This window comes from Bos indicus x Bos taurus, chromosome 2 (genome assembly GCF_003369695.1).
Source record: "Bos indicus x Bos taurus breed Angus x Brahman F1 hybrid chromosome 2, Bos_hybrid_MaternalHap_v2.0, whole genome shotgun sequence".
NCBI classification, from domain to species: domain Eukaryota; kingdom Metazoa; phylum Chordata; class Mammalia; order Artiodactyla; family Bovidae; genus Bos; species Bos indicus x Bos taurus.
In genome coordinates, this window is record NC_040077.1 from 89866354 (window position 1) to 89889496 (window position 23143).

Sequence of the window (23143 nt, forward strand, 5' to 3'; positions counted from 1 at the left end):
GATTGGAGGGCGATTAGTGTACCTTATTATACTACAAAGTGACAACAGGAAAAAAAAAATTGAGATAAGTTTAAATTTTATCCAGAGGACTAACTTCATGAATTTAAATTTTCTACAAAGACTCTGAAACAGCCTAAGCAAGGAAAGTATATATATTTCCAGCTGCCAGATTTAGAGGTGTCTTGGCCAGAATTATATACAAACATGATTTCCTAAAAATGTGAAAAGTAACTGAGACAACCATAGCTGTCAATTCAGTATTTAATGCTTCTTATATAAAAAAAAAAACTTATAGAGGAAGTATAGTAGCTATGGTCAAGTTAGTTTAGCACAATATTAGATATGTATATTTTTAAACATCTCTCTGAAGCTTGCAAATGACAAGATCAAGTCTATCAAGTCTATAAGATGTCAGGGTGCAGGTTTCTGTGGTGGTCGAGCAGTTAAGACTTCACCTGCCAGTGCTGGGGACAGTGGGTTCAATCCCTGGTCCAAAAAGATCCCACATGCCATGGAGCAACTAAGCCCATGTGCCACAACTACTGAGCCCAAGCTCTAGAGCCCATGAGCTGCAACTACTGAAGCCCATGCTCCACAACAAGAGAAGCCAACCACAATGAGAAGCATGCAACAGCAATTAGAAAGTAGGTCCTGCTCGCTGCAGCTAGAGAAAAGCCCGTAAACAGCAATGAAGACTCACCACAGCCAAAATAAATAAATAAATAAAATCTTAAAAAAAAAAAAAAGATATCAGGGTACTCAATCGACATAAAACAGGTAGTTTCTTCTCCCTTGTTTCAGAAACTTTCTTTTATAGTTAGAATACATAAGTGTGTTAAAACAGTACATAATTTTCAGAGTACATTCTAACTTCAAAAGGTTCTTCAAGTGTATGTATTATGTGGACTAGATGATCAGCATCACTAGGGCTAGAGGTGCTTATTAAAAATGGAGATTGCCCGATCATACATTCCTAAAAAATCTTATAATCTCAAGGTTTCCCTGCTAAGAAGGATGTTGTCATGTTATTATTAGTTTTAGAGACAGAATTTTTAAAAAGCTTTATTTTGTAGATCTCATAATTTCATTTTAATCTTCTGTGGTTATTTCAAACCTGGTAATCATCTTTAATCATTCTTATTCACAAAGAAGAAAGAAACTATTAATTCCTCTCTCCCATATTACACAAGATAAAGGAAGATCTCATTACCTCCATCGTCAATTGTCTTTGGGCATCTTTGGAAGCTTGGAGGTGAAGTCTCAGTTCTTCCTTCTCAATCACATGCTAACAACATATTAAAAGAGACATATGAAACCTTCTCACATAAAATAGAGGTTACTCTCTTTTTAAGACATCTGGAGAATGTTTTCCAGGGGAGAGTCCAAAGGAATAGCAAAAGCTAATTTTTCAAAAGCCAAACAATAGCAATAAAATGGGCAGAACACAAAATCCATCAAGGTGTTTAAAGGACAAAGAGCATGAGTCAGTAGTTCATACCACAACTTTCTGAGGAAAAGAGAATTCCATTTAATGGAAAGAAATAATGATCTGAAAGTAGTTATTCACGATATTTTATGACAGAAGACTAAAACAGGAGTCAGAAAGACTACAGCACTGTAAAAGGGCAGGGACTATGTTTATTTTGCTTAGCACTTAACAGAGTGCATAAGTATTAGGTCAGTGCTTAACAAACATCTGTTGAATGAATGAACCTACTTCTTTAAGTTTGTGCTGAAGATCTACAATCTGAGACAAGAGAGAGGATATCTCTTCTTGGTATCGAATCAGTTCATCACTCTTCCCAGACAATTCTTCAGTCATTCTGGACATCTGAGCATTGGTTTCACCTGGAAAACAAAAATCTTTTAATTAATATAAATATAGGACATTAAACTATGGCCTGTGGGCCAAATCCTGTTTTGTAACAAGCACTGGGCTATCATGAATTGATTTTTCTTTAACATAAATTTAAAGTAATAAACCTGAATAACCCAACAGAGAAAACTGAAGGTTCTTCTGAAATAGACAAATGCTGGGAATTTAATAAGAGGCACTGAAGCCAAAAAGAGATAACTTATAAAGGCAAACAAGCTAAAGATTTTGCCTCTGTCTTTTTCTTTATGAAGGATAAAGCTGAAAAAAGATAGGTGAATTATATTTGTTTGCAAGTGCTGAGACACTATGTTTTTGAGTAATCATCAGGGATATAAATAAGGTCCCAAAAGAAATGAGAATCAAACTCAACAAATATAACAAAGGCTATACACTTACAGAGAGATTCAAACTTTTTCTCTAGTAAAGCTGATCTTTTCCCAACTGATTTATTTTTTTTTTAATTTAGGTAATAATACATGAAAGCAAAATATGTTCCTTTATAGAAACACAGATACTCACTGAATGTTATCTTTTACACCATCATTTAAGCTCTAGTTTTGCTACTAATCAGTTTCCTGACTTTGGCAATCATATTCTCTACAGGACTATTTCTGCACCAACAACATAAGAGTTTTGGTTCCTTTCATTTTAATATGCTGTAACAGGCAGAAATATAGGTCTTTATTTAATGATGACAAAGATATTTCTTAAAAATACAAATGGAACTTTAGAGTTGTGGGCTCAATGTTATATTCCAAGATTTTTAGTAACTATTTAAATTGTTTCTTGACATGTTTTTATTGAAATCATTGATCTAATTTCTGAGTTAGTGATACACTATGAAAGAATTACCCAGAGGCTATAAAACAGAACACATTAATACTTACGAAGTTCTTTAACACAATCACTGACAAGCTGCTGTTCTTTCTCTTCATAGGTAATAGTTTCTGTCTTTATGTGACAAGCCTTCAAGGGAAAAAAAATCAGTATGTGATAATATCTTCTAATGATTTTCTAGAATTAACTAAAGAAAACTTTTAATACTCATTTAAGATAAAAGTTCATCACTTGCAAAGGAAAACAAAAACTCATAAAGCTTTATCTATCACAAAATAAAGACTATGGAATAGGACACGACAAGTATCTCCCCCTTATTCCTTGCAGGGCCTTTGCACACCACCCCCAGCCCCTGCTCTCCATCATATGTCTCTGATAGGCTAATCCTCAGCCTCAACTAAAATGTCACTTGTTTAAGTAGCACTGCTTTGATCCATTCTCTGACCCTCCCCCATTATATAAGCTCATGAAACATTTTCCAATACAGTTCTTACCTTGGTTGTAATGATTTAGCTATTTGTGTAAAGTCCACAACATATATATTGTATGCTGTGGTTTCCCCTCTTTCACCTGTCAGCTTGCTATTCATTTTTCAGTGGGCTCTAAGTAACAGTGGAAGGTAATCAGTCACCTGTGCCTTAGCTGCCACCCACTCCACCCCCAATGGAAGGTCAATAGCAAGTCCTTAGTTATGCCATATTTCACCCCAGTGCTACCTAGACCTAAACCTTATAGCCTTTAAGGTAAAGGAGAGTGAGAAATAATGTGACTGTGCCTTGGATCGAAGAAGCATATTCTCTTCTTCCAGTTCCTTGAGCTTTTCCTGCAGCATGTCCAATTGCAGCAAACCTTGAGATAAGCTAAAGGACTCATTGAAGCGAAGAGGTGTAGAGCAGCTGGAATCAGTTTCACTCTCTTCAGAAGCAATGGAGACAATTCGAAGCAACTCATCTTTCTTGGACAGCTCATGCTGCAGTTGATTAACCTGCACATCAAAAGGGCTTGATTTACAAGATAGTCTTTATTTTACATTATTTACAAGTAATATACCTTCTAATTCATGGGGCAATTGTTTCTCGCCATAAAACAAAATCATAAAATCAGCTTCTAGGTTCTATTGATTAAAGTAATAAGAGCTAAAAAGAGAGTCAAAAGCCTCATATATTTCCTGAGCTATAATTTCAGAGCACTAACTCAATGAATATAGTTTTTTCTATAGTAGGTGAAAAGAAAAGCCAATTTCCATATTCAATATAATAGGAATATAGGAGGAAATTTCACATAAGGTGACATATTCACAGTTCAAAACAAAACAGAAGAAACTTCAAAATATCAGAATAGAGCCTTATTTCAAATTCTCATTCTAAAGGTATTTTTCCCCCATAATTTCCATTTTATTTATTTATTTTATTATTAAAATATTGTATTGGTTTTGCCATACATTGACATGAATCCACTGCAGGGGTACATGTGTTCCCCATCCTGAACCCCCCTCCCATCCCATCCCTCTGGGTCATCACCGTGTACCAGCCCCGAGCATCCTGTATCATGCATCCAACCTGGACTGGTGATTCATTTCACATATGATAATATACATGTTTCAATGCCATCCTCCCAAATCATCCCACCCTCCACCTCTCCCACAGAGTCCAAAAGACTGTTCTATACATCTGTGTCTCTTTTGCTATCTTGCATACAGGGTTATCATTACCATCTTTCTAAATTCCATATATATGTATTAGTATACTGTATTGGTGTTTTTCTTTCTGGCTTACTTCACTCTGTATAACAGGCTCCAGTTTTATCACCTCATTAGAACTGATTCAAATGTATTCTTTTTAATGGCTGAGTAATACTCCATTGTGTATATGTACCACAGCTTTCTTATCCATTTGTCTGCTGATGGACACTTAGGTTGCTTCCATGTCCTGGCTTTATAAATAGTGTTGCGATGAACAGTGGGGTACATGTGTCTCTTTCAATTCTGGTTTTCTCAGTGTGTATGCCCAGAAGTGGGATTGCCGGGTCGTATGGCAGTTCTATTTCCAGTTTTTTAAGGAATCTCCACACTGTTCTCCATAGTGGCTGTACTAGTTTGCATTCCCACCAACAGTGTAAGAGGGTTCCCTTTTCTCCACACCCTCTCCAGCATTTATTGCTTATAGACTTTTGGATCGCAGCCATTCTGACTAGCGGGAAATGGTACCTCATTGTGGTTTTGATTTGCATTTCTCTGACAATGAGTGATGTTGAGCATCTTTCAAGTGTTTGTTAGCCATCTGTATGTCTTCTTTGGAGAAAGGTCTGTTTAGTTCTCCGGCCCATTTTTTGATTGGGTCATTTATTTTTCTGCAATTGAGCTGCAGGAGTTGCTTCTATATTTTTGAGATTAATTCTTTGTCAGTTGCGTCATTTGCTATTATTTTCTCCCATTCTGAAGGCTGTCTTTTCACCTTGCTTATAGTTTCCTTTGTTGTGCAGAAGCTTTTAATTTGAATTAGGTCCCATTTGTTTATTTCATGAAATTAAAAGACGCTTACTCCTTGGAAGGAAAGTTATGACCAACCTAGATAGCATATTCAAAAGCAGAGACATTACTTTGCCAACAAGGGTTCGTCTAGTCAAGGCAATGGTTTTCCTATGGTCATGTATGGATGTGAGAGTTGGACTGTGAAGAAGGCTGAGCACCGAAGAATTGATGCCTTTGAACTGTGGTGTTGGAGAAGACTCCTGAGAGTCCCTTGGACTGCAAGGAGATCCAACCAGTCCATTCTGAAGGAGATCAGCCCTGGGATTTCTTTGGAAGGAATGATGCTAAAGCGGAAACTCCAGTACTTTTGGCCACCTCATGCAAAGAGTTGACTCATTGGAAAAGACTCTGATGCTGGGAGGGATTGGGGGCAGGAGGAGAAGGGGACGACAGAGGATGAGATGGCTGGATGGCATCACTGACTCGATGGACGTGAGTCTGGGTGAACTCCGGGAGTTGGTGATGGACAGGGAGGCCTGGTGTGCTGCGATTCATGGGGTCACAAAGAGCCAGACACGACTGAGCGGCTGAACTGAACTGAACTGTTTATTTTTGCTTTTATTTCCAATATTCTGGGAGATGGGTCATAGAGGATCTTGCTGTGATGTATGTCAGAGAGTGTTTTGCCTATGTTCTCCTCTAGGAGTTTTATAGTTTCTGGTCTTACATTTAGATCTTTAATCCATTTTGAGTTTATTTTTGTGTATGGTGTTAGAAAGTGTTCTAGTTTCATCCTTTTACAAGTGGTTGACCAGTTTTCCCAGCACCACTTGTTAAAGAGATTGTCTTTTCTCCATTGTATATTCTTGCCTCCTTTGTGGAAGATAAGGTGTCCATAGGTGTGTGGATTTATCTCTGGGCTTTCTATTTTGTTGCATTGATCTATATTTCTGTCTTTGTGCCAGTACCATACTGTCTTGATGACTGTAGCTTTGTAGTAGAGCCTGAAGTCAGGCAGGTTGATTTCTCCAGTTCCATTCTTCTTTCTCAAGACTGCTTTGGCTATTTGAGGTTTTTTGTATTTCCATACAAATTGTGAAATTATCTGTTCTAGCTCTGTGAAAAATACCGTTGCTAGCTTGATAAGGATTGCACTGAATCTATAGATCACTTTGGGTAGTATATTCATTTTCACTATATTGATTCTTCCAATCCATCAATATGGTATATTTCTCCATCTATTAGTGTCCTCTTTGATTTCTTTCACCAGTGTTTTATAGTTTTCTATATATAGGTCTTTTGTTTCTTTAGGTAGATATATTCCTAAGTATTTTATTCTTTTCATTGCAATGGTGAATGGAATTGTTTCCTTAATTTCTCTTTCTATTTTCTCATTATTAGTGTATAGGAATGCAAGGGATTTCTGTGTGTTGATTTTATATCCTGCAACTTTACTATATTCATTGATTAGCTCTAGTAATTTTCTGGTGGAGTCTTTAGGGTTTTCTATGTAGAGGATCATGTCATCTGCAAACACTGAGATTTTTACTTCTTTTCCAACTTGGATTCCTTTTATTTCTTTTTCTGCTCTGATTGCTGTGGTCAAAACTTCCAAAACTATGTTGAATAGTAGTGGTGAGAGAGGGCACTCTTGTCTTGTTCCTGACTTTAGGGGAAATGTTTTCAGTTTTTCACCACTGAGGATAATGTTTGCTGTGGGTTTATCATATATAGCTTTTATTATGTTGAAGTATGTTCCTTCTATTCCTGCTTTCTGGAGGGTTTTTTTTTTTTTTATCATAAATGGGTGTTGAATTTTGTCAAAGGCTTTCTCTGCAACTATTGAGATAATCATATGGCTTTTATTTTTCAATTTGTTAATGTGGTGTATTACGTTGATTGATTTGCAGATATTGAAGAATCCTTGCATCCCTGGGATAAAGCCCACTTGGTCATGATGTATGATCTTTTTAATGTGTTGTTGGATTCTGATTGCTAGAATTTTGTTAAGGATTTTTGCATCTATGTTCATCAGTGATATTGGCCTGTAGTTTTCTTTTTTTGTGGCATGTTTGTCAGGTTTTGGTATTAGGGTGATGGTGGCCTCATAGAATGAGTTTGGAAGTTTACCTTCCTCTGCAATTTTCTGGAAGAGCTTGATTAGAATAGGTGTTAGCTCTTCTCTAAATTTTTGGTAGAATTCAGCTGTGAAGCCGTCTGGTCCTGCGCTTTTGTTTGCTGGAAGAGTTCTGATTACAGTTTCAATTTCCATGCTTGAGATGGGTCTGTTAAGATTTTCTTTCTTCCTGGTTCAGTTTTGGAAAGTTGTACTTTTCCAAGAATTTGTCCATTTCTTCCAAGTTGTCCATTTTATTGGCATATAATCGCTGATTGTAGTCTCTTATGATCCTTTGTATTTCTGTGTTGTCTGTTGTGATCTCTCCATTTTCATTTCTAATTTTATTGATTTGATTTTTCTCCCTGTGTTTCTTGATGAGTCTGGCTAATAGTTTGTCAATTTTATTTATCCTTTCAAAGAACCAGCTTTTGGCTTTGTTGACTTTTGCTATGGTCTCTTTTGTTTCTTTTGCATTTATTTCTGTCTTAATTTTAAAGATTTCTTTCTTTCTACTAAACCTAGGGTTCTTCATTTCTTCCTTTTCTAGTTGCTTTAGGTGTAGAGTTAGGTTATTCATTTGACTTTTTTCTTGTTTCTTGAGGTATGCCTGTATTGCTACGAACCTTCCCCTTAGCACTGCTTTTACAGTGTCCCACAGGTTTTGGGTTGTTGTGTTTTCATTTTCATTCATTTCTATGCATATTTTGATTTCTTTTTTGATTTCTACTGTGTTTTGTAGGTTATTCAGCAGCATGTTGTTCAGCCTCCATATGTTGGAATCTTTAATAGTTTTTCTCCTGTAGTTTAGATCTAATCTTACTGCATTGTGATCAGAAAAGATGCTTGGAATGATTTCAATTTTTTTGAATTTACCAAGGCTAAATTTATGGCCCAGAATGTGATCTATCCTGGATAAGGTTCCATGTGAGCTTGAGAAAAAGGTGAAATTCACTGTTTTGGGGTGAAATGCCTATAGATATCAATTAGGTCTAATTGGTCTATCGTCCTTTAAAGTTTGTGTTTCCTTGTTAATTTTCTGTTTAGTTGATCTATCCATAGGTGTGAGTGGGGTATTAAAGTCTCCCACTATTATTGTGTTATTGTTAACTTCCCCTTTCATACTTGTTAGCATTTGTCTTACATATTGCGCTGCTCCTATGTTGGGTGCATATAGATTTATAATTGCTGTATCTTCTTCTTGGATTGATCCTTTGATCATTATGTAGTGTCCTTCTTTGTCTCTTTTCACAGCCTTTGTTTTAAAGTCTATTTTATCTGATATGAATATTGCTACTCCTGCTTTCTTTTGGTCTCTATTTGCGTGGAATATCTTTTTCCAGCCCTTCACTTTCAGTCTGTATGTGTCCCTTGTTTCAAGGTGAGTCTTTTCTAGACAACATACATAGGGGTCTTGTTTTTGTATCCATTCAGCCAGTCTTTGTCTTTTGGTTGGGGCATTCAACCCATTTACATTTAAGGTAGTTATTGATAAGTATGATCCCATTGCCATTTACTTTATTGCTTTGGGTTTGACTTTATACACCCTTTCTGTGTTTCCTGTCTAAAGAAGATCCTTTAGAGTTGGTTTGGTGGTGCTGAATTCTTTGAGCTTTTGCTTGTCTGTAAAGCTTTTGATTTCTCCTTCATATTTGAATGAGATCCTTGCTGGGTACAGTAATCTGGGCTCTAGGTTATTTTCTTTCATCACTTTAAGTATGTCCTGCCATTCCCTCCTGGCCTGAAGAGTTTCTATTGAAAGATCAGCTGTTATCCTTATGGGAATCCCGTTGTGTGTTATTTGTTGTTTTTCCCTTGCTGCTTTTAATATTTGTTCTTTGTGTCTGATCTTTGTTAATTTGATTAATATGTGTCTTGGGGTGTTTTGCCTTGGGTTTATCCTGTTTTGGATTCTCTGGGTTTCTTGGACTTGGGCGATTATTTCCTTCCCCATTTTAGGGAAGTTTTCAACTACTATTTCCTCAAGTATTTTCTCATGGTCTTTTTTTTTGTCTTCTTCTGGGACTCCTAAAATTCAAATGTTGGGGCACTTAACCTTGTCCCAGAGGTCTCAGAGATTGTCCTCATTTCTTTTAATTCGTTTTTCTTTTTTCCTTTCTGTTTCATTTATTTCTACCATTGTATCTTCTACCTCTGTTATTCTACTGTTGGTTCCCTCCAGAGTGTTTTTGAACTCATTTATTGCATTATTCATTATATATTGACTCTTTTTTATTTCTTCTAGGTCCTTGTTAAACCTTTCTTGCATCTTCTCAATCCTTGTCTCCAGGCTATTTAACTGTAACTCCATTTTGTTTTCAAGATTTTGGATCATTTTCACTATCATTATTCAAAATTCTTTATCAGGTAGATTCCCTCTCTCTTCCTTTTGTTTGGTTTGGTGGGCATTTAACCTATTCCTTTACCTGCTGGGTATTTCTCTGCCTCTTCATCTTATTTATATTGCTGTGTTTGGGGTGGCCTTTCTGTGTTCTGGCAGTTTGTGGAGTTTATTTATTGTGGAGTTTCCTCCCTGTGGGTGGCTTGTTAAGATTTCCTGGTTAGGAAAGCTTGTGTTGGTGTTCTGATGGGTGGAGCTGTATTTCTTCTCTCTGGAGTGCAATGAAGTGTCCAGTAATGAGTTATGAGATGTCAGTGGGTTTGGAGTGACTTTGGGCAGCCTGTATATTGAAGCTCAGGGCTATGTCACCGTGTTGCTGGAGAATTTGTGTGGTATGTCTTGCTCTGGAACTTGTTGGCCCGTGGGTGGTGCTTGGTTTCAGTGTAGGTGTGGAGGTGTTTGATGAGCTCCTATCAATTAATGTTCCCTGGAGTCAGGAGTTCTCTGGTGTTCTCAGGATTTGGACTTAAGCCTCCTGCTTCTGGTTTTCAGTCTTATTCTTACAGCAGCCTCAAGGCTTCTCCATCTGTTACTTCCAAGGCGGTTCCCTCTGTTTTAGCTTCTTCTGTTTGCTGGTCTCTTCAGTGTCTAATTTCCGCCCTGACACAAGGGGGCGGTGGTGGACACTTTTTTAGGCTCCCTTGTTCAGTCGTGCTGTGGGAAGGGAGGAACACTGCAAACAAATAACACTGGCATGTGCTTGCAGTGTCTCAGCCACACTGGGTTTGCCCCCGCTCATGGCGTGTGTACTTTCCCTGTCTACACTGCTTAGGCTCTAGGTTGCTCTGCCGGAAACTGCTGCGGCCAGCCCTGGGTTGTATGCACTTCCCAGGTCTAAGCCGCTCAGGTTCAGGTACTCGGGTACTCCTCAAATGCACAGACTAGGTTGGGCCTGCGTTTTGTGCCCTTCCCACGTCCGAGCAGCTCAGGTGACCAGGTGTTTGGCGAGCACGGTTGCTGTGACTTATCACCTCCCCCGTCCCTCCCACTCGGCTTTCTGGGTGTACAACTGGTGCACCTTCTCAGGTGGATGTCAACCGTCCAGAATCCCAAGAAGTCTTGGTTAGCAATGAAGCCTGCTTACAGTTTGGTAAAGGGTGCCTCTCTGGGGCCGCGATTGCCCCCTTCCGGCTCTGGCTGCCCTCGCCTGCTTGTCTCTAGTGGGGGATGAGTCGGTCTGCAGCCAGCTAGCTCTGCTCAGTCTTTTGTTCTGGGAGTGGGCCTACTAGTGTCTTAGGTTAGGGCTTTTCGCGTAGCTCTAGTCAGTTCTTTGTTCTGTGAGTGGGCCTATTAGTGTCTTAGGTTAGGGCTTTTCGCGTAGCTCTAGTCAGTTCTTTGTTCTGTGAGCGGGCCTGGAGGTGTCTTAGGTTAGGGCTTTTCGCAGGGTACCTATCCCACAGTCTGGTTTGCTCTCAAGTTAGTTCCCTCAGATTGTCCTCAGGACATTCAGGCCTGGTCCTTACTCTAAGCAATGCAGCCCACACCTCCCTGCCCAGCCACCGCTTGCTAGTGGCCGATGTGGGCATCTCTGCTGCTTCTCTGCTGGGGGAGTTATCGTTGGGCACAGAATCTGTGGGTTTTAATTATTTATTTATTTTTTCCTCCTGGTTATGTTGCCCTCTGAGGTTCCAAGGCTCGCCACAGACTCACCAGTGAGAGTGTTTCCTGGTGTTTGGAAACTTCTGTCTTTTTTAAGACTCCCTTCCCGGGATGGATCTCCGTCCCTAACCTCTTTTGTCTCTCTTTTTATCTTTTATATTTTTTCCTACCTCCTTTTGAAGACAATGGGCTGCTTTTTGGGGTGCCTGATGTCCTCTGACGGCATTCAGAAGTTGTTTTGTGGAGTTTACTCAGCGTTCAAATGTTCTTTTGATGAATTTGTGGGGCATAAAGTGGTCTCCCTGTCCTATTCCTCCATCATCTTAGGACCGCATCTAAGCTGTGTGACTCTATATGACTTACCAACTTTAATTCTAGGGAATTAGTACTTTAAACTCAAAGGCTTGACTGTTACTAAACACGATATCTTTATATAAAATATAAATGAAACTAGATAACAAGTTAAAAATTTTTTCCTTTTCTTGTTTGGGTTTTTGAAAAAAGATACTTTCTTTGGGTATCTATTACTTTGGGGTATATTTTAAAATACTAAGATAATACAAAAAGTCTACACAAAGGAATAAGAATAAAGTGTTAGAATTTGCAACCCAATGGTCTATACAGTCCATGGAATTCTCCAGGGCAGAATACTGGAGTTGGTAGCCTTTCCCTTCTACAGGGGATCTTCTCAACGCAGGGATCGAACCCAGGTCTCTTGCATTGCAGGTGGATTCTTTACCATTGAGCCACAAAGGAAGCCCCCAAATACTGGAATAGGTAGCTTATCCCTTGTCCAGTGGGTCTTCCTGACCCAGGAATTGAACCAGGGTGTCCTGCATTGCAGGCAGATTCTTTACCACCTGAGCTATCAGGGAAGCCATTAGAATCTAAACAGGATGCCACAAGTACGGTAGGTACTCAATATAGACTTTATATTGACCAAGGTAGAGTCACATGAGTACTCCTCTGTACATTAACATTTCATTTCTCTACTGGTTAGTTCAATGGATACCAACAGTTAACATGTGCTGGTATTATCTGTCTACCTATTGTCATCATTTCAGGGACACCAGGAAAATAAATTCTCCATTTCCCAAATCTAACTGTTTCATGCTGCAAATACTTGATCCAAGATATACTTGATCAAAGGCTTGTCCCAGTTGCTCCTCCAGGGTTTCATTCTGCTCAGACAATGCATGGTTCCTCTTTAAGAGAGCTTGTCCAATTCGAGCAGCTAGCTCCAGATCACGATCCCTCTGTTAAAACACCAAATACATGTCTTGAGTACAAACAAAATTAAGTAGTAGTTTAGAAATCCTGCAATCATTAAAAGTAATGTCCTAGAAAGCATCAAGGCCCATTTTAATGCCCAGATATACAAACGAATACAGGGCCTGATACACAAATGGTGTTTAAAATATGTGGTCAAATGGATGACCACCGTAGTTATAAATGCAAGAGAGTATTTCCTTATATTAAGTGAGATTTATTGATCATCCTATTAGTTAGGATACAGCAACTCTATCTTTAAACTTATGATATGCAAATTTAATAGCTTCTAAACGATCTTCAAGGTTTACTTTTCGTACTGGAGAAAAAGGACACATTCCTACCTCTGCCAGGAGATGTGTAACCATGTCGATGTCATTGTAAGTTTTGGTCATCTGCTCCACCCTGTCTGTGCCTAGAACTAAGATAGTTAAAACAACTGTTTATAGGATATAGAAATAACACAAAGTTTTAAATATTCATAAGAATTGAAAGATAACAACACAACAAACAACTCAGGCTTTTACAAAAAGTTATTTAGAATAAAAATACAGGTGAAAAAAGAAAAAGAAAGTAGATAGTTCACACGTTAGACAGTCAGGACAGACCAATTACTACAAACAAAATGTATATCATACAATGAATTAAGAAAGTATCAACTGGTCACAGGGTAGTCACCTCCTGACTATCTTCTCTTTCTGTGGTAAGACTGGAATTTTGTCTCACTCATGTTAGAAGATATAGGCCAGAGAATTAACTGAATCATTTTATACCCTAGTCTAAAGTTATTGAGGGGTGAGTTTGTGAGGAGTTATTAAAAAAACTAAGATCATGGCATCTGGCCCCATCTCTTCAGCAAATAGATGGGGAAACAATGGAAACAGTGACAGACTTTATTTTCTTGGGCTCCAAAATCACTGCAGATGGTGATGGCAGCCATGGAATTAAAAGACACTTGCTCCTTGGAAGAAAAGCTATGACCAACATAGACAGAATATTTAAAAGCAGAGACATTACTTTGCTGACATAGGTCCATCTAGTTAAAGTTATGGTTTTTCCAGTACTCATGTATGAATGTGCAAGTTGGACCATAAAGAAAGCTGAGTGCCGAAGAACTGAACTGTGGTGTTGGAGAAGACTCTTGAGAGTCCCTTGGACTGCAAGGAAATCAAACCAGTCAATCCTAAAGGAAATCAGTCCTAATATTCATTGGAAGGACTGATGCTGAAGCTGAAACTCCAATACTTTGGCCACCTGATGTGAAGAACTGACTACTTGGAAAAGACCCTGATGCTGGGAAAGATTCAAGGCAGGAGGAGAAGGGGACAGAGGATGTGATGGTTGGATGGCATCACCGACTTGATGGACATGAGTTTGAGCAAGCTCCAGTAGTTGGTGATGGGCAGGGAAGCCTGGCATGCTGCTGTCCATGAGGTTGCAAAGTCGGACATGACTGAGTGACTGAACTGAATGTATAAAGGAAATTAATTAGAATTCTGTTGTGATTATTTTGAACATCTGTGATTAGCTATCATGTGAGCTAGTATCAATAAATAAGGAATAGGACTTGCAGGACTTTTTGTAGTTTTATTGTGAATCATAACCCTTTTTAGTTTTAAAATTCTTTTTCTTTATAATAAACTTCATCGTAGGTAGGCCCGTGCTATAAAATGAATTGTATATTATTATATTCCTTGTATTACTCAAATCCATTATTTCTGACACTCCAAATTCAAGAATTGCACTTGACTAATTTAGCTCCAAAGAAAAGAACAGATAGGACCCTAATGATTGTACAAGCACAATAAGCAATACCTTTTTAAAGCCAATGATGCATAATAAGAGAGGAACTTTTGACTTTGAAGAGCATTAATGAAACAGACTTGGGTTTGATTTAGACTGATTTTATAATTTGTTTGCCGTGAAATGTGAAAAAGCAGAGATTTGAAGCAGACAAGCTGAATTCATGTATTTGAGTGAACTTGAACAAGTCACTTATCCCTTCTGAGATTCAGATTCATATTTATAATATGGAGGTGACAGCATCTCACAAGGCCATTAGGAGGTTCAAATATGATAATTTACTAAGTACTATTTAATAAACTGCTGCTGCTGCTGCTAAGTCACGTCAGTCATGTCCGACTGTGTGACCCCATAGACGGCAGCCCACCAGGCTCCTCCGTCCCTGAGATTCTCCAGGCAAGAACATTGGAGTGGGTTGCCATTTCCTTCTCCAATGCATGAAAGTGAAAAGTGAAAGGGAAGTAGCTCAGTTGTGTCTGACTCTTCTCGACCCCAGGGACTGCAGCCCACCAGGCTCCTCCGTCCATGGGATTTTCCAGGCAAGAGTACTGGAGTGGGGTGCCATCGCCTTCTCCAAATAAACTGCTAAGTATCATATAACTATTCATAGCTATACTCTTTAAACACAACTGGTATGTATGAAACAGCCTCAATTTAAAATTCTCTGTAAACAATGCACTGACTTGGCAGCAGAAACTATGAGTTAAGTTATCTTTAGTTCCTTGGACCCATCTTAACACTTAAGATTGCTCAAAAGACACCAGTAGACAGGTTTTACTTTAATCTGAGCCTTTAATTTTTCTTCCCAGCTTCACTGCTCAAAATGAAAATAGCCATTACCCAGAGCAAATTATTAATGACAGTCTTAGTTCTAGTTAAAAGTAAAACAAAGTGCTGGATTGTCAGTGTTAAGAGATTGCTGGAAAAATTTTAAACTGAAAACTAACAACAGCAACAAAAACAAAAAAAACTAGAAACATTTTTATTACAAAAGAATTTTTATTTACAAGTAGATAAAATGGCTCTGTACTTTAACCACACAGGGATAAAAGAAATAGGCTTTTGGGCCTAAGGAATTTTCACAGTTTAACTTGGTAGCATAGCTCAGGAACAAAGATTAAAAATTAAGGCAGATACATACAGTGTGTGGTCTCTTCTACTTCCGGTCTCAATAATGGGGGGGGTGGGGAATTCAAGTCAATATAACTACACTCTAAACTACAAAAAACTAGCCAATGTTTGAAAAGACAAATGTAACACAGTGCAGTGAGTCTCAACTCCAGATTCTAACTGAGTTCATTTGGAGGGACCCCAGGGCACAGTAGTAAGGAAAACACGCCAGATGTTATAATGTGAAGCTAGGGATGAGAACCACTGAGCCAGGATTAACACTCAAAGTAAGAACCAGGAATCCTGGAAACTCAGTTAAAGACAGTTTTTATACAACTAATTTAAAAACTGCAAGATATGGCTTATATTATATGACTGACAAGAGTTGAAGATGAAGTGGAAATTTTAATTTGAAGTAAAACCTGTAAATTAAGAATGTAATAACATTATGAGATACAAGTCACACATGATAAAAGGGGACTTGAAAATGAAGGACCCAGGAATTATATAAATGTCTGGAATAAAATACGTTTTAGTGAGGAGAAACTAAAATATATTTCCTATAAATGCTAACCATCTGTCATAGTCTGATAATTTCAAGCTGAACCTTAAGAAGATATCTCCTTTAATGATCTAATTTTCTTATATGAGGAAACCTGACTGAGAGGAATTATGTGACATGTCTAAGATGGCAAAGCAAACTATTAGTGGCAAAGCCAAGATATAATAAGGAGGTGATAGCAGCTTCCACCTAAGTCCTAAGTCCTAAGAAAAAGCTTGGGGCTGCTCATTCTCAATGATGGGCTCTTTACACCATGTTGCTTTTTCTACCATAGTACCACCAAGATCAAAAGGCTCTTATCTGATGAAATATTAGAGTACTTATCTGTGAACACAAGTTATAAAACAACATAGGTCCTGATTTTGTTTTTAAGGTGTGAGTATATCTATACATCAGAGAAGGCAATGGCACCCCACTCCAGTACTCTTGCCTGGAAAATCCCATGGACGGAGGAGCCTGGTGGGCTGCAGTCCATGGCGTTGCTAAGAGTCAGACACGACTGAGCGACTTCACTTTCACTTTTCACTTTCATGTATTGGAGAAGGAAATGGCAACCCACTCCAGTGTTCTTGCCTGGAGAATCCCAGGGACGGGGGAGCCTGGTGGGCTGCCGTCTATGGGGTTGCACAGAGTCGGACACGACTGAAGTGACTTAGCAGCATATCTATACATATCTATACACAAGAGAGGTTGAAAGAACATACATCAAAATGTTAATAGTGATGATCTCTGAGTATGGATTATAGTTGATTTGTTGTTTTCTTGTCAGCTTTTTGCTAATTTTCAATGAAGAACAAATGTTATCTTTGCAATAAAAAAATAGCAGCTCTTAGTTCAGTTCAGTCACTCAGTCGTGTCTGACTCTTTGTGACCCCGTGAACCGCAGCACGCCAGGCCTCGCTGTCCATCACCAACTGTTGGAGTCTACCCAAACCCATGTCCATTGAGTCAGTGATACCATCCAACCATCTCATCTTCTGTTGTCCCCTTCTTCTCCTGCCCTCAATCTTTCCCAGCATCAGGGTCTTTTCAAATGAGTCAGCTCTTCACGTCAGGTGGCCAAAGTATTGGAGTTTCAGCTTCAACATCAGTCCTTCCAATGAACACCCAGGACTGATCTGCTTTAGGATGGACTGGTTGGATCTCCTTGCAGTCCAAGGGACTCTAAAACACCACAGTTCAAAAGTATCAATTCTTCGGTGCTCAGCTTTCTTTATAGTCTGACTCTCACATCCATACATGACTACTGGAAAAACCATAGCCTTGACTAGACAGACCTTTATGGACAAAGTAATGTCTCTGCTTTTTAATATTCTGTCTAGGTTGGTCATAACTTTCCTTCCACGGAGTAAGTGTCTTTTAATTTCACGGCTGCAATCATCATCTGCAGTGAAATTAGAGCCCCCAAAAATAAACTCAGCCACTGTTTCTGACAGAATGTGGTCCACTGGAGAAGGGAATGGCAAACCACTTCAGTATTCTTGCCTTGAGAACCCCATGGACAGTATGAAAAGGCAAAAAGATAGGACACTGAAAGATGAACTCCCCAGGTCGGTAGGTGCCCAATATGCTACTGGAGATCAGTGGAGAAATAACTCCAGAAAGAATGAAGGGATGGAGCCAAAGCAAAAACAACACCCAGTTGTGGATGGGACTGGTGATAGAAGCAAGGTCTGATGCTGTTAAGAGCAATATTGTATAGGAACCCAGAATGTTAGGTCCATGAATCAAGGCAAATTGGAAGTGGTCAAACAGGAGATGGCAAGAGTGAACATCGACATTCTAGGAATCAGCAAACTAAAGTGGACTGGAGTGGGTGAATTTAACTCAGATGACTATTATATCTACTACTATGGGCAGGAATCCCTTAGAAGAAATGGAGTAGCCATCATAGTCAACAAAAGAGTCTGAAATGAAGTACTTGGATGCAATCTCAAAAGCGACAGAATGAGCTCTGTTCGTTTCCAAGGCAAACCATTCAATATGACAGTAATCCAAGTCTATGCCCCAACCAGTAACGCTGAAGAAGCTCAATGGTTCTATGAAGACCTACAAGATCTTCTAGAACTAACATCCCAAAAAGATGTCCTTTTCATTACAGGGGACTGGAATGCCAAAATAGGAAGTCAAGAAACACCTGGAGTAACAGGCAAATTTGGCTTTGGGGTACAGAATGAAGCAGGGCAAAGGCTAATAGAATTCGTCCAAGAGAACGCACTGGTCATAGCAAACACCCTCTTTCAATAACTCAAGGAAGACTCTACACATGGACATCACCAGATGGTCAACACCGAAATCAGCAGCTCTTCTTAAAAGGCTCCAAAAGGGAAAAATGAATTTTCAAATGGTTAAGTATTTATTATGACAAAAAAGTTAGATAATGCAACCAGAATTCTCCAGTTTGTTTAGTCTGTAGACCACCAAGCCCAATGGCTGGGCTACCTCAACTGCACAGAGTTGCTCAACTGATAAAGGAACACAAAGGATTCTTCTCTGCAGCCTAATCAGTTCTGTCTTCTTTTTGTTAACACAATACTCCTGATAAAGATAGGCTGCTTGGAATGATTCCAAAAGCACTCAGGGCAAGGCTCTTAAGTGTTCTCTTGGCATTTAGGCATGGTGATTAAACATTTTCAAAGCAATAGACTAATTCCTCACTTTAATTCTGTAACCATGAATGCAGGGCCAAACAGACTGACTTTATTATAATTAATCCTATCAAATTCTACTTTCCCTTCAGTTCTCAGAGGTTAAAATAAAAATGCAAAATGGTACAGAAATTACCAATGCTCTGTGCTTGTTCCAGTCTAAGAAAGAATTATTCATCAGAGAGATGATAAACATTTTTATAGAACACCTTTGGTTTATGAAGGTTGTTAATTAATGTCCAGTGTTCCTGAAAAAACATGGGGGAGATGGTTTTTTTGTCACTAATTCTTTTTTTTCACTAATTCTTACTTTATAACACATAGTTTTACACCAACTCCACCCAATCATTTTCAGGACGGGAAATGCCAATGTTGACCCATTTTGATATCCCTGTTATTTACATAAGATGGTGCCTGAATAGTTCTCTCAAATGTCCTTTTTCAAGGTCTAGAGTTTTTACTGCAATTATTTAATTTTTAAAAGATTTCTGATCTTTCATCACTCTCCAATTCTTCCACATGAAAAACAAAACAAAACAAAATGAAACACAAACAGTTCCTGCATGACAGAGTAAAAGCTGAAATAGCTCCTGGTAACTACAGACAGGTTTTGAGGTTTTAACTCCAGAGAAGTGTTTTTTGCTACTATAATACAGAGAACATTTCTGCAATACAAAAAACTGCCTTCAAAAGAACTGAGATGGAACAAAAAGGAGGCTGATCATATGTTCCATCTAGGACAGCCTTTCTCAATGGGGTTCCAGGAGAGAATTAAGCCCCATAGATAATGATTTGAGAAACAATTTTCTCACTAATAATACCTAGATAGGACATGATGTATAAGTGATAAGGTAACTCATTCTACAATAGATGTCTTAGGGCAAATGACTTAATTCTTCCATGGAACTGGTCAAAAGGAATTATAAATCCGCTCACCTCTATGACTAGACTTATGATTATTGCTTCCTGAGAATTACCTGTTATATTTCCTTCCTGCAGGTAAAGGTTAATGAATTTCAAGGGCAGAGGAAAAGTATAACTATCAACCAGAAGTAATAATCTCTAAAACTGTACTTCTCTGCAAAATTCTGTACCCTCCTTCGTTTCTCAACTTCTCCATTTAACGTCACTATGAAGTGGCCAGTTTTGGTGACAATGCTTCAGATCACTGGTTCTCAAATCTGTGTGCATCAGCACCAGCAGGAGGACTTATTTAATTTAAACAGACTAGGCCCCACCCCCAGAGTTTCTGAATTAGTAGATCTGGGATGGGGACACAGGATCTGTGTTTTTAACAAGTACCAAGTGACATTTATGCCTTAAATATACTTATATAACCACCCCCCCCCCCTTTCCTTATGCATTAGGAAGTGGTAAGGTGATCTTTTATTCCCAAATAAAAAATACCCTGAAAAGCAGATCAGGTTTCTACTTTGAGCCTTCACATGAACAAATGGTACTTTCTGTCATGGTGTGATCTGATTGCACTGCTTGTCCTACATGTCACTGTGGGCCTCTCTTAATAAAATTAGAAAACCCTGCAAGCGAAACCTTCTTTGAGTATCTTAAACTGTGTGTGTATGGCAGGGACTGTATGTGTGTCCGTCACTTCAATCATGTCCGACTGTTTGTTATCCCATGGACTGTAGCCCACCGGGCTTCTCTGTCCATGGGTTCTTCAGGCACGAATACTGGAGTGAGTTGCCATGTCCTCCTCCAGGGGATCTTTCCAACCAAGGGATCCAACATGCATCTCCTGTGTCTCCTGCATCGCACGTGGATTCTTTACCACTTAGCCACCAGGGAAGCCCATGGCAGGGACTAGGAGGGAATTATTTTTCTGGACCCATCCATTGTTTACTTTTAAAACACATGAAAGCAAACTCTTTCTGGTTTGGAAGGGGCTTCAGAGAACAACCAGGATCCTTTTATTCATGTGAGACAGGTTCCTATCACAAAACTTTCCCATTTCCTTCCAAATTTCATTATTTTCTTATGGTGCTTTGAACTTCTTTGTGTGAACTAAGAAAGAAAGTGCCTCTGCTTGGCACCTCTTTTTATTAGTTGTCATAATTCATTTTAATGAGCACGTGTCTATTGCCATGTGAGGGAACTAGGGACATGAAGGGGCTGAAACAGAACCAGGGAGCTGAACCCTAGGATCACTTGCCAGTGTCTATAGTAAATATTCAAAACCAAAAAATCTTGACATCTCAGGGGGACAGAAAACAGTGGAAAAAGGTGAGAGAATGGTTTGTATCATGCTTTTTGAGACCTTGGTCAATTTGCTAAATAAAGTAAATCATTTATCTTTTACATTCATAAGATAGGAATTCATAATGAAGTCTATTTATATTTGTGTGAACTGTTAACCCAAAGAATTGATAACTTTAAAATAACAGTGAAATTAAAGTACAATATAGAGAAAAAGTAGGCTTCCCAGGTGGTTCAGTGATTAAAAAGAATCTGCCTGCCAATGCAGGAGATGCAGGAAACACAGGTTCAATTCCTGGGTTGGGAAGATCCCCTGAAGGAGAAAATGGCAACCTACTCTGGAAAATCCCACGGACAGAGAAGCCTGGTGGGCTACAGTCCATGGGATTGCAGGGAGTTGGGTATGACTTAGCAACTAAGCATGCAGTTACACAGAAAAAGTATTAGTGAACCAATGATAATCCTAATTATTTGCTTCATGATCTTAGTAAATCATATGTAGTTTAATTTTCAAATTGTTGACATGAAAATAGTACCATTAGATGAAAGGAATAGGACAGTTTTCCAGATCCTGGAAGTATGGATCTTGTAACATCCTATTAATCTCTAGTTTTAATTACACTCTTGTTTACCTTTAAACCAAGTATTTTAGAATCTGTTTACCTTTTATTTTCTAGTCTTTTTATGTAAAATTCATCCTAACAGCAACTCCATTAAATCATAACCTAAAACATCTTTCTAGCTAGTCTCCCCTCCCTGCCCCCTCCAGTGATGTATAGAACAAAGAACATGTAAACTAAGGGCACTTTCTGTACGACTTTATGAAAACAATGACAAACTAAATTTATCCCGATGAAAGTTCAGTTTGAAATTTTCTCACAAATCTAAAAACTCATGGCACAAAAGAAAATGGAATCTAAAAATGTTCCTTTTAAAAAGTATTTTCCAGAAATCTCAAGTAAGTAATTTCTCAAACTAGAAAGTTAAGAAAACCTTAAGAGACCTAATATTCAGCTACTTAAAAGAATAAACTGTACAGAAACAGTTTTATTTGAGTTCCTAATTCAAGTGTAAACAAAGTTTAAAATTCTTTTTTCTGAGCAGTAAGTAACCTGGTTGTAGGAAAGTACCATTAAAAGTTAATGATTACTATGAAAATGAGGATTTCACAACATTATCCAGCTAGAATCTTTAAAAACATGGAAGCACTCACTAGGCAAATATCTAGGAGCTGATGCAATCTCATATCTAATTCAAATGAAAATAGTTTTATAAATATATCAATATTGAACTCAGAGACTCACTATGTATTCTAATAGCTATTATGCATACAACATCTTTATAGTGAATGCATTAAAAAAAGGTAAGCTCGGCCTGAAGGCAGATTTTTGGAATAAGGTCAAAAACAACAACAACAAAAAATCTCTATATTTTAAAGTTTAAAGAGTGTTCTATTTAATTTTGTCATTTTTTAAGAGTGTGGGATAAAACAAATCTATGTTTAGGACATATCTGACTTAGTTTCTCACTGAAATATTCTCTCTGAATCCTTACATAAATAATGAAGATGACTATATAGTGTGCATGTATTTCTCCTTGGCATTATTAAAACTACTTATGTATCCAGGAACTATGTTTCTTAATGACTTGACAAGTTCCTGTGACTATGTCAGTTTAACAGACTAAATATTAAATTATTAAGATAACAAATATAAAGGGATATTAAAATTTGAAACACGTTCACTACTTTTTTAAAAAAAAATTTCCCTTTCTACTCAGTCTGAGGAAAGTATGAAGGAAAAGAGGAGAGAAATGGAAACCTCTGGGTATGCTCGCAACCCTGGACACTCAGAGTCTTAAAAATGATAAACTTTCTGCGTTCAGACACAACACAATTAGAGTCATCTCTTCATGTTGTTAAAGCAGTTTGAATTAAAGTAGGTACAAACTAAACAACATTTAGGATTGTCAAATATTGTAAAAGTCAACAAGACACTCATGATCTTTAGTTCAATGGATAAATTCAAATACTCACTCATATAACGGAAAGTCTCTTCAGCAAGTACTGGAGAGAGGGTGTCAGATGCATGTTGCTGCTGGTGTGGAGATTGAGTCCAATCTTGGTTTTCATAAAGAAATAGAGAGTCCACTCTGAGCTTATACTGGGGTAGTTGTTCTTCTAGCAGGCTCACAAGCTCAACTTCAGGGACATCTTCATTGGAGCAGACATCTGAGGAG

General features: G+C 38.3%; 1 protein-coding gene across 2 annotated transcripts in view; it reads right to left on the reverse strand.

Annotated features, from left to right (window-relative positions):
* Nucleotides 1–23143, reverse strand: part of TRAK2 (trafficking kinesin protein 2) — a 72851-nt gene that overhangs the window by 15872 nt on the left and 33836 nt on the right. For both annotated transcript variants that reach the window (XM_027564340.1, XM_027564350.1), the window contains exons 3-9: nucleotides 22941–23135; nucleotides 12913–12989; nucleotides 12439–12555; nucleotides 3489–3698; nucleotides 2764–2842; nucleotides 1718–1848; nucleotides 1211–1285 (exon numbers count right to left, since the gene is read on the reverse strand). In XM_027564340.1, coding sequence (XP_027420141.1) covers nucleotides 1211–1285; nucleotides 1718–1848; nucleotides 2764–2842; nucleotides 3489–3698; nucleotides 12439–12555; nucleotides 12913–12989; nucleotides 22941–23135 — 884 coding nt within the window. The remainder of the gene's footprint in view (nucleotides 1–1210; nucleotides 1286–1717; nucleotides 1849–2763; nucleotides 2843–3488; nucleotides 3699–12438; nucleotides 12556–12912; nucleotides 12990–22940; nucleotides 23136–23143) is intronic.